At 36.9% G+C, this 22,139-nt stretch overlaps 1 protein-coding gene across 1 annotated transcript in view; it reads right to left on the minus strand.

The window, feature by feature from the left end:
- LOC118744518 overlaps nt 1-22,139 on the minus strand; it is a 62,382-nt gene that overhangs the window by 33,558 nt on the left and 6,685 nt on the right. The window contains 2 exon segments of the mRNA XM_036477576.1: nt 10,247-10,525; nt 10,617-11,043. Coding sequence (XP_036333469.1) covers nt 10,247-10,525; nt 10,617-11,043 — 706 coding nt within the window.

Genomic DNA, 22,139 nt, shown 5'->3' on the forward strand with positions numbered 1-22,139 from the left:
AAGATTTGTTGCTATAATGGAAGGTGACACGTAAGCAGGTGAACTGAATGAAAAAATTTTTAAAAGACATATGTACATATTGTTAGCCTTAATATAGAAAGGCCCTAACTCATATAGTCGCTGAAATGCAAAAAAGCCGTAACTGACTAAAATGTTTATTATAATGTAGGGACTTATAATTCGATAAAATGCGTCATAATCAATCAAAAAGGGAATTTTAGATTTTTACTTAGTTACAGCTTTTTGTATTTCAGCGACGATATGAGATAGGGCTTTTCTATATTAAGGGTAGCGATATGTAGGTACGTTCATATGTACGTACATACATCTATATATGTGAGTAAGATTCCATCACATGTCGGACTGTCAAAAGCAGTAAAAATGAATGAACAAGACCAGGATGCTAGCAGAAATCAACAACATTGTACGAGTAATATACTTAATACTATTGTAATATTTAATGATACAAAAGAGCGTACTATATATGAATAAATCAGAAGCGAAATCTATTAAAAGACTGTTAGTTTCACATGGCTGCTACTTAATATACCTATACAAAACGAAAATAGATGTAAAACACTAACAACTTGCTTGAAGAGGCCAAAAGCTATTTGTGTGTCAAGTTGGATAGAGATCAATAAAGCGTGCAATGAGATGCTCTTTTACGTGGAATCCCCTGCAATTCGATCTATTAGTCTTACCCCAATTTTTTCTGAAAACACTAGAACGACTACTCGAAATGTACATTCGTCAAAAGATAAAGCCCTGTAGGCTATCTAACTGCCAGCATGCATATTTTAAAGGCAACTCTTGGGACACAGCGTTCCACTTTATCGTCACCAAAATTGATAAAATTCTAGCTCTCGAAGAAATTAATTTAGGTGGTTTTCGACTATGCCTTGTGACTTGTCATTGAAGCTGTCTTCAAGAAAGTTCTACCAGAAACTATTGTCAAATCCCTCTTCCAACTATGATTTTCGCCACCTTTAATGGTTTTTATTCGAGTTCTTTTTTCAAGGCCTGCCAAACTTAAGTCTGCGATTTACAACTATTCATTAATATTTCGAATTTGATTATATTTCTAAGCATGGGCTTTTAATGCTATCTGACACCGGGCCCAGCATTGGCGGTGCCCTTGCCAATCGTTGTGATTAACTCTCGGCAAGTATTCCTTGTAGGGCTTGTTGAAGGATAATTTCGGTAGCATTGTGTCTGTGAGCTTGATGACGGGATTTTCAAAGGCTGGGTTTGCAACAATCGAGCGTACTTGAAAGTCTTCACTCCTTATGCTCATTAAATTATTGAGTCGCAAAGAGCTCCAGCAAGCCTCATTGTCAATTTGTATGGCTAGAGGTGGTAAGTTAAATCGTGATTCCCCCGCCAACCCACATTCAACGTAAGCATCACAGCGCTAATATAAGAATTCGCAACATCTGTATTTTTATAGTTTAAATGAAGACAAACGATTTCTCGGAATTGAAGGAAGTACTTAAGGTGATAGTAAAACAAGCTGCAGCTGCTGCTGCGGCAACATGACAGATGATAGTATGTAGAAATAGAATAGGAAAACAAGGGCATATCGGTAGGTACTGCTAATTTGTTAAATTCCTAGGAATTATGCTAATAGTTTCAAGCGAATTTTTATTCACTCTATTGGCTGCTGCCTTACTCTAATTTCTTAGGAATTAGGTCAATACATTTTTAAAATTTTTTACTTGAACGTATCTGATTGGCTGCTGCCTTTATATTCTATGTTTGTATTAGGATTAAGAATTTCTGTAAAAGGTTGGAGAGTATTTTGAAATAGAATATAGGGCAGATCTTCTCCAGTACTCAAGAAATAAAGTTGTTCTTTATTTAACTCTGTCGCAGTAAATAAAGATAATAACGTAAACGAAGTCTGTCGCCGTAACCGAGTGGAGCAAGAAACCAAGTGGTATACCTGTGATTATTCCCAGTACTTTGGTTGGGCAGGTACGGACGACTCTGGTAATGCTTGACATTTGGCAACAGCTATGATAGGTGATCTCCAGTTAAGGCTTTTGTTAAAGGTTATCCCTAAACACTTCGCCTTTCGCGATAACTCAATTTCCCAAATCCACGGCGGGGTTAAGACAAATCGATTTTCCTTCTTTTGGGGAAGATGACGATGGTGGAATTTAAATTTCTCAGTTTTAAGGCTGCCTGCAATCTAGAGGTAATATTGTTTGCATTAGACATACAGTGACTCAAACAAGTAACCACGTGTTTTTTTTTAATATTCATAATGTTTTTCGAGCAATTTTTTTTTGTTATCTTTCTATAAAAATATTGCTTTTGCGGTTTCTTTTATATAACAAGGGCAATTTACAAAAGCTGGCGTTGTTTTTTTTTTAATTTGTTGCGAACGGTATACCGCATTTTATTTCATAAGAAATTCATGCTTATATGGGAAAAAGTGCAAAAATTCCGTAAAAAAAAATTCTCAAAAGTCAACGGCATTTTTTAGCCGGTTTAAAATTGCACTTCATTAGACTAAAATTGTACGGGCTATAAAACTGCTTACCCAAAAATGTTCTAAAGACTCAGATTAAATAATTAAAATTTTGATGAAGATTTGTTGAATTTTTTTTAAATTTTTTATAAAGTTTGAAACTGCGATTTGTATGGCTTTGCTTAAAGCTTGAACAATATTTTTATAGAAAAATTACAAAAAAAATTTAACTCGAAAAACATCATGAATATTTAAATCACTGTATCTTCTTACCGTGTCCGAGGTTTTTCGGTAATAATAATCTCATTTTACTAAGTTTAAAAAATGTATGTACCAAATCTTAAAGTTATGATTAGTGTACCAAACTGGAAAAAACTTACCCAAAATACTATATTTCGGTCCAAATGGCAACTGTGAGTATATGGACGAAATCAAACAGGAGCCAAACTGTATCACAATGGGCCACGTGTGTTATCATTTCTGATCTGGACAAGAACAACCTAACCTAACCTACTGAAGTGCGCGTATTTAATTTGAATCGGGCGGTGACACGCCCCTTTTCCAAATACATTTAAAATAATCTAATTTCTTCTTGAAACCTTAATCCAATTACAAGATATTTAATGGAAGTTACAGTCGTGTCTTGCTCACTTAGAGGAAACAAATCTATGCTTTCGAATTTGCTCTACATACATAGCTCGCGAACAGTGTCTGTTCTTCTATAAATTATTCAAAATATTCGACTGATTTATTTAACGCCAATTGAATACCTTTAAATGCTCACCCAAATACTCGGTTCGTAGTGCTATTGAGCTACTGAAATGTAAAAAAGCTAAGAAGTATATAGTCGGCAACAACAACAAAGAAAGGAGGAAAGAAGAAAGTAAAAAAATTTGCATTGCTTAAAATGGCGAGCACCGCAAAGTTCTATTAAAATTAGTCCTTGCTGGCGTACTCAGCTGGAGTATTGGTGCAACGCAGTTTGCCTAAGGCATGAGTTTTCAACAAAAAATTAAATAATAATTTATGACTTGTGGCTGCGTAGGAAGTGCGTGTGGTAGTGCGGCGGGTGGCGGACGGTGGCGGAGGGTGTTAGAGCGCCAAGAATGAGCTAGAAATGCTTTTGTATTTGTAGCATACGAGTATGTATGTATGTATATCAAAAAAAGTAGCCTGGGGTAATGTAGGCAATTTTCAAAAGCTTTGCCTTCGCTTTTTTCACTTTGCGGCACTTGAGGTGGTAAAATTTGCTGCTTAGAGTAGACTACAGGAAATGGCTTCAGTTAGGGTAAATAACAATTCAGTAGCATTTAAGATACTTTATCTTCTTCTTCAGTTGCGCTTATTACTTTTTCCATACAACTTTTTTTTTGTGTCATTACTTAACAACGCAATCACTTTCAATGCGGTTTTCATTGCCACCTCCTTACATCTACTCAATTTTAAACCAAAGCTCCAGTAGCTAAAAATCACAGCAACAACTCCGATACTCCAATGGGTACTTTGTGCTGCTTGATTTTATTGTTTCTACACCAAAGTCTTTTGCCTCAGCAGCATTTTGTGTTTATTTTGCAGTAATTTTTTATTGTGGCATATTTTGCTAACTTCCTTCCCTTTTTCTTTCCTTCCGTTCTTTGCATTTTGTTAGGTTTGTAGGTATGTAAGTGTGTCTTATTGTTTATTTTTTACAAAAAAATTAGAACGATTTAAAAACATGAACGTACATACACACATACTTACAGATTGCTTATGAATGACTTTTTAAATGGTATGGGGAACGAATTTTTTTTGATGAAAAAATGTATACCATTTGCTTTTTTTTATTTCTTCAATATAAAGCATCGGCTCTCATTTTTAAATGATATTGCTTGTCACCTGTATTTTTTAGTTATCTTGAAGAATTTTCAATTAAAATACAGTTCATTCTATAACAAGACCCATATAAAACTTTGTAGAAAATTAAAAAATGCAACAAATTGTCAACCTTTTAAATTCCTTTCTCAGAATAACTAGATTTTTTTGCGTATACAGTTTTATAGCCCATTCAATTTTAGTGCAATAATCTGCAAGTTTCAAGTAGCTTTTTAGATTAGTAGATTTTTTAGAATTTTTTTCGCCGAAGGTATTGAGGGTTTCTCCATATAAAAATAAATTGTGTTTTTATATAAGCAAATGCGAAAAAAAATAAATTAAAGAAATCTACGGTAATTTTAAGCTACCAGAATCTTGCACATTACTGCACTACAATTGAATAGGTTATAAAACTGTATACTCAAAACAATTTGGACGAAAATTTGTTGCCTTTTTTAAATTTTCTATAAAGTTCTAAGCTAGGGTGTATTTGGGTTTTGTTAGAGAATGAACTGTATTTCAATTGAAAATTCTTAAAACTAAATAAATAAACATAAGTGGCAGAAAAATATCACTTTGAAATGGGGGTGTTATTACACGACGAATTGAGAACATCCATATTTCTTTAACGATACAAAAAATATGAGTATTCCTAATAAATTGAAAATTCAATTTTCTTTAAATTTTTTCCAATAAATTTTTTTTTTAAAAAACTTATTTTTGTTTAAATAGCCCTAACCGCGACATCTTTTTTTAAATTTTCTTTTTGATGCAGAAATGCATCAGATGCCCTAGGAATATTTCTGCATCAAAAAGAAAATTTTGAAAAAAGTGTCGTTAGTTTGGCGGTTAGGGCTCGGCATGTTGTTTTGTTAAAATTATTTGTATTAAGAAATATTCTTTCTCAAAAAAATTTGGTTTTGAAATAATTTTTTTTTTCTAAAAATTACTTCTCTTTTCAAACATTTTTGCTTTAGTTTTTTTATAAACATATTTTTTTTGTATGGAAAAATGGTTTTTAAAAATTACGCCCTTATTTTTTCTCTAAAAATTCATAATTTTTTCAAAATAATTTTTTCTAAGAAGTGTTTTCTAATGCTTGACAAATTTTTCAAGTTTTCTAAACAAATGTGTATTTCTATGTAAAAAAAAAAAATTTGAACAAAATCCTTTGGGCAAAATATTCCTTTTAGTTCTGAAAGCGTTAAAGTGTACGTGGCTGCAGTGGCAGCACAACCAAAACTAAGGTGGTAACCAGTTCTTTTGCTATTCTGGGTGTCGGTATCAAAAAGTAACTGTATGCGCTCATCGTCCCTCTAGGCAATGGGCTCTGACCGATACCTTTAAGAGCCCGGAACACATTATGGCAGTCGCTAATTTTGAAGTCTTATCACTTAATGATGACGAGGAGGGTAAAGCCACATTGTCCTCAATCTCAGCACTGAGCAAATTGGACAGCAGATATAAAATATTCGGTCTTGAAAAAGATGAGACGGCGGAAACATTTTGCGCATCTGCTAATCTATGATTAGATGAAAGTTAAAAACAGACATTCTAATGACAATCGTAATACATTTTTCGTCTTCTTGATGGGCGGCTAATTTGCGCACATTCATTATTTCTCGACTGTTCAGTAAAGAGTATCCCCTATTCTAAATGTTAATACATACATAAGGCTTGCAAAATCAAATCAGCCTTGATTTTATGTCCTCCAAAACAAGGTCAGTCTCTAAATTAAGCGCAAAGCAGAGTCCTTGGAGAGAAAGAAGTCTTAGGCGGCTCTAAATAGCCATAGTGCAGTCATTAAAGTTCGTAGTAGAGCTATGCTTGATCTGTGAAATAACAGCTATAGCTTCTATTATTTGAGAAAGAGTGTAACCTTTTATTTTTTACGCAAAAACGGTTTTACGTTTTTGGTGAGAAATTCTTAAAGTTTGCAACTATGATTTCCAAGTACCACGATTGATTTCGAGATTTCAGCTGGAAAAATTCCGCGTACGTAATGACTTTGGAACAATGTAAGCAGTTAAGTGAAAACGGGCGTGGCATATTCAGTAAGACTTTCGCTTAGGCTTTTTTATAATCAAACATCTACGCTTGCACTTGATTTCTTTAGTTCATGCGTTTAACGTGCGATTTCAGCTATGCCAATGGAAACTGTATCCTTCGGTTAGATTGCTTTCGAATTCTTCAAAGTCAAAAGAAGAAAGTAAGAAACGAAAAACACCCAACAACAATAAGCACAGAAATGGTAAATGCCTGCAATTTCACTGTTAACTATCTACATATACAGCAGCTGGCTCGTTTCGCGTTTACCTTCATTTTTTTTTTGACTGTATCCACTAACATCCTTACTCTAGCTGCTGCTCGTCCATTCTTCATTCAGCGCACTCGCACAATTTATTGCCCTTCAGCTATGTTGCCGTATTGTAGTACGAGTATCTAACGCTGTTATTGCTTTGATTGTGCATTCGGCATTGTCTGCGCGTCTAGCGGCCTGCCTGCCTGCTGTCAGTCTACGCATTATTCTGGCCGTTCGTCCTACATTTCAGCGCTTCCTCGTAGCCATTTGCTAACTTTTCACTTCCGTTTCCACAGTTAACCGCTTTTATTTTCTGAGCACGCAAGACGAGAAATCGATAGCTATGAGCTACATAAAGATGAGGCAACAACGTGCTCCGTGGATTGGATTGTATACGTATTTACATTAGTGTTCGATTCAGTAGAACATACGTAGAACTTAGAGTGGTAGAGTGTCATTCAGATGCTGACATATACATTACGCGGAGAGAGGAATTGGTAGCATTTATTGAAGGAAACGATTATGCAGGTACCTATTCATAGATTCAGTTTGTGCATTTCTATATTCAGAACTTATAGCCGACAGGTGTTATGAAGTGGTTACTATTCATTTGGACATTAATGGCACCTACATATTTGTATATACATATATACGAATGCAGAACAGACAGCACTCAGTGGTCTGAGAATGGCAGAAAGTCCCACTATGTGCTTGACTAAACTCTAGACATCTGCGCCCATGCCATGGCGGAAGAGAAGGAGGAGGCGTCCAAGAATATTTTTTATGAGCGCTTGGAGCGCACATATGAGCGCTGCCTTCGCCATGATATCAAAACCGTGCTTGGACAGGGTAGGCAAGGAGTGGATTTATGGAACCATTGTCGGAAAATTCAGCCTCCACGACGAAACGTCAGACAACGGACTGAGGCTGATCGACTTCGTCCGGACCCGAAACCTGGTAATATGCAGTACTAGGTTAAAGCATAAAAAGATCCATCAAGCTACGTGGTTGTCTACAGATCGAAAAACGAGAAACCAACAAAACGACATATGCGAGCAGGGGAACCACATCTCTCGCTCATTAAGTACCACCGACGAAGAAGTAGTCGGATTTCAGCGAGCCCGAAACTGGTACGATGAGGTGTGTTAGGAAGCTGCGAAGAAAAAAGATGCCGTCTACAGGGCCCCGCTGCGATCGAGTGCAACGCGCGCTATGTGGGACCGCTATACTAACTAACTAACTAAAGAGGGAAGCGAGACGTATTTGCCGCAATAAGAAGAGAGAGGCCGAAATACATGAGTGTGAATAGCTTGAAATGCTGGCCGACAGAGAGTTAGGCTACTTACGGAAGGTTTCAAGACCAGGGCGTACTCCTGTAAGAATAGCAATGGCGACCTAGTTACCGATGTTCAGAACGTACTTAAATTATGTAGGGAACACTTTTCCACGCTACTAAATGGTAGGAGCACGGAAATTTGTGTAGAAGAAGAACCCCAGCCCCCAGTCGATGATGACCGAGTCGATGATCCACCGCCTAACTATGAAGAGGTACTACTAGCAATAACGCGGCTGAAAAACAACAAATCTGCTGCAGCTGATAGCCTGTCAGCTAAGCTATTCAAGTACGGTGGCGAGGAGTTGATGAGGTGCATACATCAACCCTTATGCAGAAAACGCAAAGATGAACGCATGCCCGACGACTGGAATTTAAGTGTGCTCTTCCCAATCCACAAGAAAGGCGACTCCGCCATTCGCGCCAACTACGGCGGGGTCAGCCTTCTAGGCATAGGTTAACAGGTCTATTAAGGGTACTTTGGACATTGTTCACCAGCTCATTATTATTTTTCTGAAAAAATTTTGGGCGTTTTTCTACGGACCAGCATCTCAAGCTCTACGCACTCAAGTATTTCTGCCACTGTCTTCCTTTTTTTTGTAATACGTCGCTTCTGTCTTCTCAATTCTCGACAACGCTCTCGCACAGCTCGAATTGCGCCCGATGGTAGCGTACCAGTGTAGGAAGCGTCTTACTCTCCTGAAGCGACTGGATATTCCTCATCCTACCAACTAATAGTGTTTGCAAGTTCGCTAAAATATGACTGACGCCTATGCGGTATGTAGAGAGCGAGAATCATGGTAGGGATTGATGTGTTGAACAATGATATCAGAGAGCCGCATTGAGAGCTGAGTGCTGTTGCTGTAATAGCATGCAAATTCACCAAAGAGTTTTTGAGGAGCGATGCTAGTGACAGTACTTGGCCAGATATGCATATAGGTCGTTCCGGTTACCTAGATGCGACTGTCGGGGTAACGAGAGCTGAGTGTTGAATCTGTTGGCTTCCGAGTTTTCCTTGTCTATTAAGATGACGAGCTTTACTATATAGAGCCGATTACGTACAAATATTGGCTGCTCGTACTACCTATGTATATATGTTTAGAACACTAGAAACGTTACTTTCGCCTATCACAGCAAGATCGATATGGTTTTGCGTTTTTCGATCTGGTGGCATCAACGTTTTGCTACTGAATCTTTGTATGCTTTTCTTAGGCTCCAATGTAGTCGATCAGCAGTAGTGGAGGTTTAGTCGCGTGAGCTAAATTTTTAACTGGAAGACCAAAAGTACTCCCTTTGCCTATCCAGGCATTAAAGTCACCAAACATGATTTTTGTATCGCGGCGTTTTTATTTTTTTTCTCTGACATCAGGATTTATTTTAAAGGACTTTGTTATTTCAAAGATATGATTAATACCAAAAACTATTTAAAAAATTCAATGCAATGTAGAACCAAAATATGGGTACGAAATGCAAGAGGAAATTTCCTTAGAATTTAAAAAATTAAACATTTTTGGATTCACAAGGACTAATAGGTAATTTTTTAAGCTAATAAAGTTAGAAGGACGAAATTCGAGGATGTTATCGAGTTTATATAAGTCCTTAACATATAATTTTTCAAAAACAACTATTGCGAAATTTCAAGGATACAATTTTAAAAGAACATTTTCAATACTTACCAGTCCTTTTGCACCAAAAGCTTGAATCTTGATACCCACACTTCTCCTCTAAGCACATTTCTGTGAATTTTTTAATAATTTTTGAATTACTGACGTCAGAGTGAAAAACTAAAAACCCAATCTTTCTAAAAATTTTAAATTTTAAAGTTTTCAGTTTTCCATGGCAAAACCGCGGCTTACAAGTAGCAAAAAACTTAAGACTTCCAATACATATTTGTGAATATTTGATTGCAAACATTATTCTCTCTTGGCGAACTTAAAATATCATCACGCCTTTGTAACGCAAACTTGCAAGTTGTAAAGTTTACGCCGCGTAAGCAAAAACTTGTACTCTCTTTTCCCCAACTAAGTGTATATTTTTAAGTCAATTATGACACCCACATTAAATTTTCACTTAATCGGCTAAACGCAACACAGCATTAAATTAACTCTAACAATTCAACAAAATGAAGCTGACGCAGGATGTCTTAATGCCTCCTGAGGTCGCTCTGAATTTTACTTATCCCTACTGCCTAACTCAAGCACATACATACAAACATTTACGCATACATACTTAAATATGTATTTAATATAATAAATATTAAGATAGTAACTTTTGTTGTGGTACTCACTTTCAGTGCTCCAAGCAGCTTCACAATTCTGCCATGGCAGCACACGACGAAACGAAGCGCACATATAGAATATTGTCCAGGCAATAATCAAATTATAGTAGAGCATTACAATGGCCGAGACGATAACCATGCCAGCGCCGAGACCACGAAATAGTGGACAAAAGCGACGATAGATTGCTATTGGACCCAATGCGGCATACTGACCGAATGAAAGTTCCATGAACATGAGCGGCAAGCCGGCGATAATTAACATTATTGTAAAGGGTATGAGGAAGGCGCCTGTAAAAAGAGCAATTGGCAAAAAAACACACCACAGAGAATTCTACATAAAAAGTCCCAATTCACTGTCATCTTCACGCATCATACTTACCGCCGCCATTGTTGTAGCACAGATAGGGAAAGCGCCACACATTGCCCAGTCCCACCGAGTAGCCGAGCAGTGAGAGTAGAAAATCAAAGCGTCCCGTCCAATTGCCACGCTCCGGCTCGCTGGGCTCACCTGTGTCGAGTGCAATGAGTGCAGCACCCGAATCGCCACCGCCAATGGCTACCTTCGAAGCAGGTGTGGTGGGCGTATTTGGTGGATAGTTGATTGCATCGATGGGATCACGCCCGCCACCTGGTGGACCATCGGGCCCATCACCACCAATGCTAATGCTGATAGCTTTGCTGTGTGCGCTGCTGCCGCCGCTAGCGGGTGTGGTGCTTGTTGCAGCTGCTGTGGCCGGGGCGCTGCTGCTGTTCGGCATTTTGGCGCTGGCGGGTAGTTCAACGGTGGTGAAGCGATCCTCATTTTGCTGGAAGTGGGAAGAGGAATTAAAATTTAACTGTGATTGTAATTGCATGTAAAGGGCATTTACATGTCATATATGAGCAAATCTCAAGAGTTGTTTTTGTTTTAGTGTGTTTAGTGTTTAGTATTTTAGTTTTGGCTATTTTTCCTTAGTTTATTTAATGTTTATTATTTTCCTATGAAAATATAGCTGAATACAAAACAAACACCATATAAATCCAAACTTCAAACTTTGTGCAAAATTATGAAAAATCTTCGTTATGCTATGCAGTTTTTTGGTCTATTAAATTTTAACATATGGTGCAAATTTGAAATAGCTAGGACCTACCGTTGATTTTTTGCATTTTTTGTAGGTCGGTGTTACGCATTTTTTCCATAAAAAGTGTATTCCACCATTTTTTATCTGGGGAAAAAATGCGGAACTCCGTCAACAAAAAAATTGCCAAAAATCAACGGCATGTGTTGGTGACTTCAAATTTGCACTTTATTATACTAAAATTTGAAATCTTTAAAGTTCAAAAATTTTGATGAAAATTTGCAGAATTTTCATAATGTTTGCACAAAGTGTGAAATTTGGATTTAAATGGCGTTTTTAAGCTACACTTTTATTAAACAAATAATAACTATATAAACTGAAGAAAAATAGCCAAAACATTCTCCGCCTGTTTGCTAGCTCAACCGGCTAAATCTTGCCGTAAAATGGCTAAACTGGCAACACTGCTAGTAAAATGTGCGTGGGTGTGCTAGCTTCAAAAGTACCAACACCCATTTAGTACTTTAACCAACCATGTCAGCTGTTTTACGCCTAAAAGCAGATTTAATTTTTATTTATTCATGCATGTATTTATGTACATATATCGTCGGCCTTATGCCAGAAGCATGAATGTGCAAGTTTACCAGTTTTGAGTTATTGCGTTGACTTGATTAACCGCTGGGTGTTCTATGTTATACCAAAACCCAGAATACCATGCGCACACGGAAACCACAAAATTTTACAATTTCAATTGCATAAATGTAGAGTTAAGTCTCGTAAAAAAACGTCCAAACTTGATTTCCGAAAATTTTCATTTTTACACATTCATTTTTCTGTTAGCAACGTTTCTCATATAAGTAGTTTTAATACTTATTTTGAATAATGTTGAAGTATGCTTAACAACTATGCAAATGCACAACCGTCACTGCCACATAACTCATAGCAAATACATATGTATGTACAGCTCGCGTATTCTATTTATGCGCATACATAAGTATTTTCTTACGTACGGAACATGTGAAAATATTTATGTGCAATATATTTAGAAAAAAAAACATACATTTCAAGTGGTAAAATTCACTCGTTGATTCGCTGAGTCGGAAGTTGATGAGTAGATTTTGCTGAAAAGTTACCGATTCGTTGAGGTGATGTTGCTGAATTAGCAAGCAAGCTTATTTCCCCCTTTCCTAAAATTTTTTTTCTTGATTTTCCTCTGCAATTTGTGGCGTATTTTATTTGCTTATTTTGCATACCTTTGAAGTGCTCGCTTAAAGAAGTAAAATATTGATTAATGAACTCAGATAAATATTTACTGCTGGGAGGGTAGCTAAGTGCTAGCAAAAGTTTTGAATTGACTGACTTGCATTTAATTGTTAAATTGTGCGGAATTCATAAGCAGACGAATTTTTAAAGTAGGCTGGGAATTACGAGTATTATACAAAATGAGGTAGTAGACGAAGATCGATTCCGCTAGTAGTGATTTGATGGACAGTAATGCATTTGGTTTAATTAGCACTGACTTGTCAACTATTTAGTTCTTTTAATTGAAGGCGAAACTGGTGAGCGAATAATTTAGCACAAAATATATTGTTTAAGCAAGTTTCCCACTTTTTATATTTGATAAGATGCAGGATTAAGAAGAATTTTTGCCGAAGGCATCTAAAAGTATGCTAAAATGGTTGCGTAAACAACCCGTGCTATTTACTTCTGAAATAAGTCGTTTACATGCATGCACTTCTCAAATGGCGTATGATGTAACTTTTTAAAGTAGAACGCTCTTACCTATAACCCGCTGAGGCAGGCATACATATTTCCGTGGCGAAGAGGCTTAGTTAAATCCTATGTGGCTTAGGTCCAAGCTGATATGCAGATATGTTTGTAGATGATGACAAAAAACTGTCATCTCCAAATCCAGGGTGCAACACAACTCTGTGCGATTATACACTTTGCAGCCAGGAGGACAATCCGCTGTATTCGAACAGCCCCTTCTCAACACAGAATCTCTTTGTGCAGTAGCGGTGACCTAATCTACCGCGGCCGATGACTGAGTTCCCGCTTGGCAGCAAAAACAATAACCAAACAACAGCTGCAAAAACGAGTTGTCACACAAATTTCGTCGGTCAAAGAGTTTTCCATGTTTATTGCGCACTTGCGAGGACTATTGAGCTTGCACTTCTAGGCGCAAAAAAACTTTCTACCATACAGAGCAAGGCAACCGCATCCGATTATCGAAACCTAGATCCGGCGGATCGTCGTCCAGACATTGCCTTAGACCCAGGTCTCGAGAGCATACATAGATACAAAAGCTCGATCACGAAGCATTTTTGATGCGAAGAGTCGACACTAACACCGTCTGGAAGACCAGCGTGGCTAGATGATCACGGAAGGCATGGGTTGAGTAGTGCGGTAGATAAATAAATAGAATTTCCGCTACTTAAAATCACTACGCTACGGCAAATCACCCGAAATAGCTCACTTAAAAACAATCATTGAGCTGGAGTTCGCAAAACGAAGGCGTGGGTGACAGGACGAGCGTCATCGAACAGATGAAGTTACCCAGACCAAACGAGAGAGACAGCATTGGAGTGGGCGACCATATTGCCCGCCGACGATCGGAGAAATGGAAAAACACGAGAGCAGAGAACCGCGTTCACTGTAAAGTGGAGAAGTAGTCAGCCAGCACTTTGGCACAGAGAGCAACAGGCTAAATCCAAATCTGGGGGTCCGCATAAAAGAGTGAAGTCCACCTTAGGTCAGGAATGCTTCTTGTAGATTGCAAGAAGGAGAGGGTGGTTACGGAGTGTACAAGCGTAGCAAGCATGCTTGAGAGGTGGCCAGAAGCTGAAATGCAGATCCATAACATGCCGATCTTCCAGGCAAGGGGTATAGACAAGTCTCCAAAGTAGAAACGCAGATCTGAACATCCCCAGGTAGGGAATCATCAACAACTCTAGCGAAATCACCGCTGGGCATTGTTGGGCGGAAAAAATTCAGTCTTCGAAAAAATTCCAGGCATTCAAGTAACACCATTCATGTGTGCCAACAACGCAGGGGCTGACGAAGGAGCTAGATATGCACAAGCTTATAGTTTTTATTGTAGTATTATTACCCAGTCGTTAGCAGGTCATTAAATTCTTTGGGCTCTATTTTCTCAGGTTGAAAAGGTGGGAGCTGTCCAAGCATGCATTTTTTGTAGCCTTAAATTCAACTTTATTAAAAATTTTATAGATTTTCTAGGGCAAACCGTAGATCAATAGGCTTAAATTGATGAAAAATCGAATGCCAATTCTCGAATTTTTTTGATCGATTCACGGATCGAATCGGAACTAATAAATGGACAAAAAATCGAATCGGAAGGGCTCGATTAATCGATCTCCGATTTAATCAATTTAAAAACGTCATCTCTACTCTGTAGGCGACCTACACTCAATTCATTTAAAAATTAATCTAATTCATTGAATTAGCGCACACTACGTTTATGTAATCGCGGTACTGCTTGGACGCCTCAGCTCCAGGGCTGCCAACTGTACTTAGCTATGAAGTGCCATATTGAGGATAAAAAAGTGCTGAAATGTGCCAAATAGAAAAATAAAAGTGCCAAAAAAGGTATCATTATTTTTAATTCTTCCCAATTAGTATTAAAATTAGAAATGCATTCCTAAAACAAAAGTCCAATGCCAAAGTAAGACAAGCCAGTTGTATACACTATAGAAATTACAAAATTTTGGTTGAGAAAAAGAAGTATACGCAAAGGATTTCACAAACATGTATTGAAATTAGTATTGGGCAGTACTCCAAAGTACTCAGTACTCAAAATAGAACTCAAAAGTACTCTGAGTTAAAAACCCAAAAGTACTCAGTACTCACAAAAGAACACTAAAGTACTCAGAACTTGAAAGAGCTCGGAAGTAGTCAGTACTCAAAAATACTCATTCAGAAATGATTGTACTTAATTTGAACTTACGGGTATGTAGTTTTCAAGTGCAATAATTTTATCCAGTAAAGTTAGCCATTCATTTGACGTAATTTGGGATTAATATTTTAATTTGGATAAAGTGCTGTCAGCTGGTGAGATTTCTACACTAAGCACTGAAATGTTATCCACATGTGTATATTAAAAAAAAGTACTTAGTACTCTCAAAAATACCCGATCCTCAAAAGTATCGATACTAAAGAACTCGATCCTCAAAAGTACTCGACACTTCCCAACACTAATTGAAATACATATCACAATTTTCCACAAAGTGCCAAAATTGAAAAATTGAGTGCCATTTGAGCCAAGTTGGCAGCCCAGCTGGGCTCTAGTCCTTATTCGTTATCCCTTTATCGCGCTCAGCATTTCCTATTACATACTTCAAAATTATGACATAAGTACTTGTTATATACAAAATTTTGTGGAACATAATTAATCTGAATCTCACTAACATTCAGCTGTCTACTTACATAATACAATATCGCGAATGCAATAAGGCATATCCATTGTTTCACACTTAGCCATGAATATCCAAATAAAAGGCACCATAGAGCCGATAATTAAGTTTATTATATTACCAGGCGGCTAATATCGTGCGCACAAAAACACACACATACACCTAAACTAACTACTATCTATACGTTGGCTATCCCTGCCTGCACGCTAATGCATACAAAATATCGAATTGTGTGCACAATGGCATGCCGTCATGTTTATTAGAATGGAAGCGAGCGAATGGAATACATAGAATAGGATGAAATAGTAATTACATAGTACATGCACGCCACGTCAAGCGGCCCAGAGCACTGATTTCGTTTAGCTGCCATTACATTTGACCTTTGAAAAATTACGTGAAGTCGATTATAGAAAACTTTACACCCAAATCAAGATACGTGGGAGTGTGAATTTGCAACGATATGCAAATGCAAATGCACTGCACGGGCGGTGGTGGGCGTGTGCCAGCATATGCGACTTGTCGTGTTTGTGGAAGTGTTTGTTTAAAAACTATTCTATATATTTCTGCAATAAATCAAAAAAAAAAAAACGTTCGAATATTTCCCTTCAAATTTCTTAATTATTGACAGATGACGGCAATCAACACTCAATTGAGCAACACATCAGCGCATCGGCGATATATGCTCGTGGGAGTAGTGCAGCAGTGCAGTGTACAGTAAGTGCAACTGCTGCCATTGCGCACAAAAATGCATAAACAATGATGTAGCGAAATTAATGAATGAATTGCTTATATGCGCACTCTATGACATAGACGAATGAATATGAATCAATGAATCAATGATTAAAGTATTTTAGCGCTGGGCGTATGAGGGGCAACAACAACTGTCAACACATAATCCCCACGGGCGTTGAGAAAAGAGAAATTAAATAAACAAACTGTTGCAACAATGTTATTTATGCAATGATAGAGCGAAAATGTGTTAAAGAGGAAAATTACTAAAATATTTGTGTTGAATTTCGATAAAAATAAATGGCATTACATATACCATAGGTATGAAAATGAAATTATTGTATGTGTTGCAAAAAAAATATTATCTGGACTATTTTTGTACAGAGGCAGGGGTGTGTACTCCTCAGAATTTTCGAAATCAATTCATAACTCCTATATGTATGTTTTAGAGCTCACCAGAAGATTTATAATTTTTATTTTTATTGATTTAGATTGCTTCTTACCAGTTAAAGTCTGAAAAAATGAGTTCATTGAGCTAGTTCAATGATGAGATTTAAATTTGAAAGAAAAATTTTCGTATTATATAAATGAACTGCTCATAGTAAAACCTCTGACATAATGGGATTGTCTAAAGTAATTTTGCGAGGCAATTCTGATTTTTCTTTCTTTTTTTTGTTAGATTCGGCAATAACTTTTTTTTAAATGGTTATACTGGAATAATCAAATTACTTTATTAGCAAAAGCTTAATGATTTTTAGAGCGCTTTAGTTTACTCATAGTAGGGTGGTAGGAACTAGTGTCCGGCCGAAGGTTCGGCGTGGTTTCGGTATTCGGGCTATTCGGCTGATTTTTTATCTTCGGCTGGCACTGCTATAGAGAATACAGAAGGGCGCTGTCTACGTAGACAGTCACTGGCTTTGAAATCAGTATGCACAAGAATAATGAAGCAGGGAATCAGGAAAGCCAATTCGTGGGTAATTCCCCGATTTGCGGGGAATTTCAGTTTGCGTGAACGGACCGTTTTTGTGGGGAACTTCGGTTTACATGGGGAACCGGGGGATGAACTGGTTTTTTTGCGAGAAATTAGATGTGACTAATTATTTTCTTTATTGCTTCACTAATTTCATAATGAGTTAAAAAAGTGGCATAAGAAATACAACTGCAACTAAAAGTACTTATTTTGCAACCCTTCCAATTATGCAAATAACCGTTGATTTTTTAGAACTATCTTTGTCGCATTTGCTTTCCTATAGTGAATGAAACAATTTATTTTAATATGGAAGAAAACCGCTACCAACACCAAACAAAATTCTAAAACGAAAATTTTTAGCCACTTGAAACTTGCACGTTATTATACTAGAACTGAGTGTGCTACAATACTGCATACCCAAAATCTTTCTAGGGAATCGAATTAAAAAAGCTCGAAATTACCAAAAGAATTATCAAAATACAAACATTTTTTTTTTTAATAAGGAGATATCTATGGGTGGAGAATTTTACGAAATTTCGGGCAAAATCGGGGAATTTAATAATCGAAATCGGGGAATTCTCAAAAATGAGTTGGCTACCCTGCCGGGAATAGTAATAAATTGTCGGTACTCGTTGGGGCCTACTGCAAAAAGATCATTAAGTTTGTTTGATAAGATATTCACATTCACTCTTCCAATACCACCTTACCATTTAAAAGGAAAAGGAAACTATTTATCTTACACTTTATTCATTATCACTTCAGCCATAAATACTTGATTGTTATAAATAGATGACAAAAGGCAATCATACAATCTTCTTAGCAGCTTTGACAAAAGCTTAAATATTTTATTTCCTACATACAAAAATGTATGTGCGCACTAATCCTGAATGGCACTGATGCTAACAGTGACCTTTAACCCCATTACAATTTATTATACATATGTATGTATGTACAATTGAAAGAATTTAATTACTTGCAAAGAATAATTAAGATAAGAAAAACGGAAATCCGAATGCTTGAACTTGAATGAACATTAAACAAAAGAATTAACAAGTATGTATGAATGTATGTATGTAAGTGCTGCACTATGATGGAGGCTGACAAGGTAAAAGAGCAAAACAAACAAATAATTCAAGGTAAACAACCTTGACGTAGAGACGGAGGTCAAGTAGATTTTCGGTGGGATATTTACTAGTGGGTGGGTGGTGAGCACAAATAATAAAGTGTGTGTGAACAAGTGTGTGTGGCATGAGACTTAGCTAGCAACTAGTATAGTTGTGTATGTTTAGAATTGAAAGTTGTTCAAGACAATAGAGGGGTGGTGGCGTTGCTTTGCTATTAGCAATGAAGGCAGAGCCTAACAAATCCTTGTTCAGTTTAGTTGAACAGTGTTAGTGATAGAACACAGAAGGCAACAACACAAGCCGGGTGCAAAAATTTAACAACAACAAACAATAATGTTAAGGGCAAGTGTGTGCGGCCAACTATCAGTGCCAGCAGCGCAGGAGCAGCCATGTTGCTTTTGGCTATCAAATTGGTAACATTTGTCGTTGACACTTTGAAGGCGTGAATGACAAAAAACGAGAGAGAAACAAAAACTACAATTATGTTATGTACATACATATACAAAAATCAGCATCCTTTCACACTTCTCGCACACACTTTTCCGCTGAGGGTGCACTAATTTTCAAAGCCATTGCGATGAGAAGGCGGCTCGGGAGAGAGAGAATGGCAAAGCACAATAACAGCAATTTGGCAGGCAGCCAACAATCCATGACTATGACTAAATGCCAAAAAGCGTCATGGCCTAAATATGTAAGCACGTACTTACCAAATACATTGGGGTAGCCCTTAAAATATCAACATTATGGGTCAGCCTCTTATTTTGTTCTATGTACAAAATAAAAACAACAACAGAAATCTCAAAATTGTTAACACATGTGTGGGAATCACTACCAGCGTTTGAACAAATTCATTTTTTTTTAATTGCCCAAGTTCGAAAAAATTCTTTACTTTGACCAGCTATAAATCAGCAAGCTTGTGAATTTATATAAATAAGTTTCAATACGCTGAGCTATAGCTGGTCAAAGCCAAAATTTTGCCGAATTTTTGCCGAATTTTTGCGATTTTTTTTTTTTATTAATTTTTTTTTTCTAATAAATACTGTTAGTGACCCTAAAAATTTGTTAAAAAATTTTAAATCTCCGTGGATGTCTTCATTTTGTATGTAGTACAAAAAAGATGGCTGCCCCATGCAAAAATTTAGATGTTGTTATTTTGTGACGACCACCCTACTATACCTACATACATTTACTAACAACAAACGTCGCGACGGTCACTTAGTTGATGGCGCTTTATTTCGCAATTCAACAATAATTTACTGTCAAATGGCAGCAATAAAAACAAAAACAAAATAAAATAAAAATAAAAGATAATATGACAAAAAACAAAACACAACTGTAACAACTAACCCAACACTTGTGCAACACTTCAACCTTCACTTTGAATTATCCACCTACCCGAGTGTATGGTAGGTTTGGACATTTTATGCTTTTTTGCCTCTATTTTATCATCGCTTTGGGACACTCTATTTTCATTTTAAATTTTAAGGACAATTTTGTGCGCTTTTTAACATTCCACATTAATTTTTAAGTAGCTCGCGGAATGTAGGAAAATTTAGTTTGCAGCGCGTGATGGCGAAAGAGTGAGGGGTTTAAAGTTATAATGACAACACAAATTGCTGCCAAATGTAGATAATTTACATTTTTAATGTTGCAGTCGACAAATGTTTCGGTCGTGCCAGCTAAATTTATGCCATTATTTTGTTTAGAAAGCAATTAAAATATCCTTACCAACATTTTATGTCACCGATGCACGGGGAAAAGTGACGAATTTAAGCCCGAAATATATGTACACTGACAGCAATGCGGTGGAATAGTATGTACCGGGTACGAAAATTAAGATTTTTATGCATCAGCTTTTCAAAATTTCCACCATAAAAATATTGACAGAAAAGGGATGTTGTAAAAAGAGCCTAGTCACCGATAGCCAAACACTAAAAAAAAAAAACGAAGCTAAAAATATTTCTCTCAACACAGAAGTTGGGGGCTATAAGCAAATAATGTAACTATAACTAAACATCCGTTAATAGAAATTTATTTAGCTGACTTTTTCTGGGTGCAGATGGCTGAAATGACCTTACAAAGGCCTGGTATCCATGAATTGTTGTTAATAAGTACGTTTCGATATGGAAAAGAATGTAATCGTAATTTGGAATTTACTGTAGAAGGCCTTTACCTTGTGACAGTCCTGACCTTTTCTTCTTTGTTAAATGTTTGGCCAACCTGGGGTGTGCTTGACACTCTTCAACTCCTGGATAGAAAACCACGGTAACACAGTGGATACCAAGTTACTGGGACATTGAAGGTAACGAGGACGCCAACGAACTGGCCGAAGGAAGATTCTTATGAGCTCGGAATCACTTTGTCGACTCAGTTAGTACTCTTCGAGATTCGCAATTACCGAGTGGGGAATAGTAAGGGACCTTAGACAGGTGTGATGTGTCATCCTTACGCTAGAAAGGACATACATCTTTAGAATAGGGCCAATACTAGATGAACTCACTCAAAGGGTATTTAATAGCCATATTGATCTACCCGCTCACATGCACCGGATTGGCTTTATCACGGTGATGGAATGTCATCTCTTTAATGGATACGAAGAGATGTTGGAGCAGATTGTGTAATTGTCCAGCGTTAGCTAGGCTTAGAGGGAAATATTTTAATTTATTCACAATCCAATCTCATATAATTATAAATTCGTCTACCCAGGTACTGACCCATCAAAGGTTACAAACGTCGTTGTATGCCTTGCTCTGTAACACCCAATCTACTAACTAATTAACAAACTTTGTGTCGCCTTATATTCATCAAAAGAAAAGTCAGGATTTGAATGTACTTTTCAAATTGAAATTTCCAGAAAAACCGAAAAATAAACTACACAGGATTTGGAAAATACCCCAACAAAAACGGGAAGAGCCATAAAAGTATCAATACCGAAACATTCCAAAAATTAAAATCTGAATATCGATAAACTCCGAAAAATCCAAAACGTTCCCGAAAAATCCATAAGTTATTTTTGGGGGTTCCGAGAAAGATAAAAAAATGTAAGCATTTCGAAATTTTTCTGATTTACAGAAAATTGGCAACCCTCCGGTTTTGGGGAGCTTACTACAAATTCGGGTTCAGTTTTCTAATGTTCTAGAAACTAGGACTCAAGAATTCCTGTGGCGTTTTGATGTTGTACAGAAAAAACAAGCCCGTTTTCATTTCCTGAGCGAGGTTGTGGATTCTACGACCGAAAATCAATAATTATTCGCTATTAAAATTACTTACTATATACAGGGTGTCCTAGACCACCCGTTCACAACTTCTAAAATGGTGGAAAATGATTTTTATTGGAAAACGCAAAAATATTACCCACTAAGTCGTTGGATGCTCTGTCTTTTGGTCGTATAAGTGTCAAACCACGCCAACTGTGTCAATGAATTTTCATTGATTTTCTGGAAAGTGAAGACAATTGTGGGAATCTGTAGATAATTATAGAACAAAAATACACTTTGGACGGGTTTTGGAAATTGCACTTCGTTTTTGTTTTTTTGGTATTATAAGAATACTAGCTTATACCCGCGGGTTTCACCCCGCGCTTTTATACAAATA

This window comes from Rhagoletis pomonella, unplaced genomic scaffold, assembly GCF_013731165.1.
Source record: "Rhagoletis pomonella isolate Grant_MI unplaced genomic scaffold, Rhpom_1.0 Rhpom_scaffold_00008, whole genome shotgun sequence".
In the NCBI taxonomy this organism is placed as follows: Eukaryota; Metazoa; Arthropoda; class Insecta; order Diptera; family Tephritidae; genus Rhagoletis; species Rhagoletis pomonella.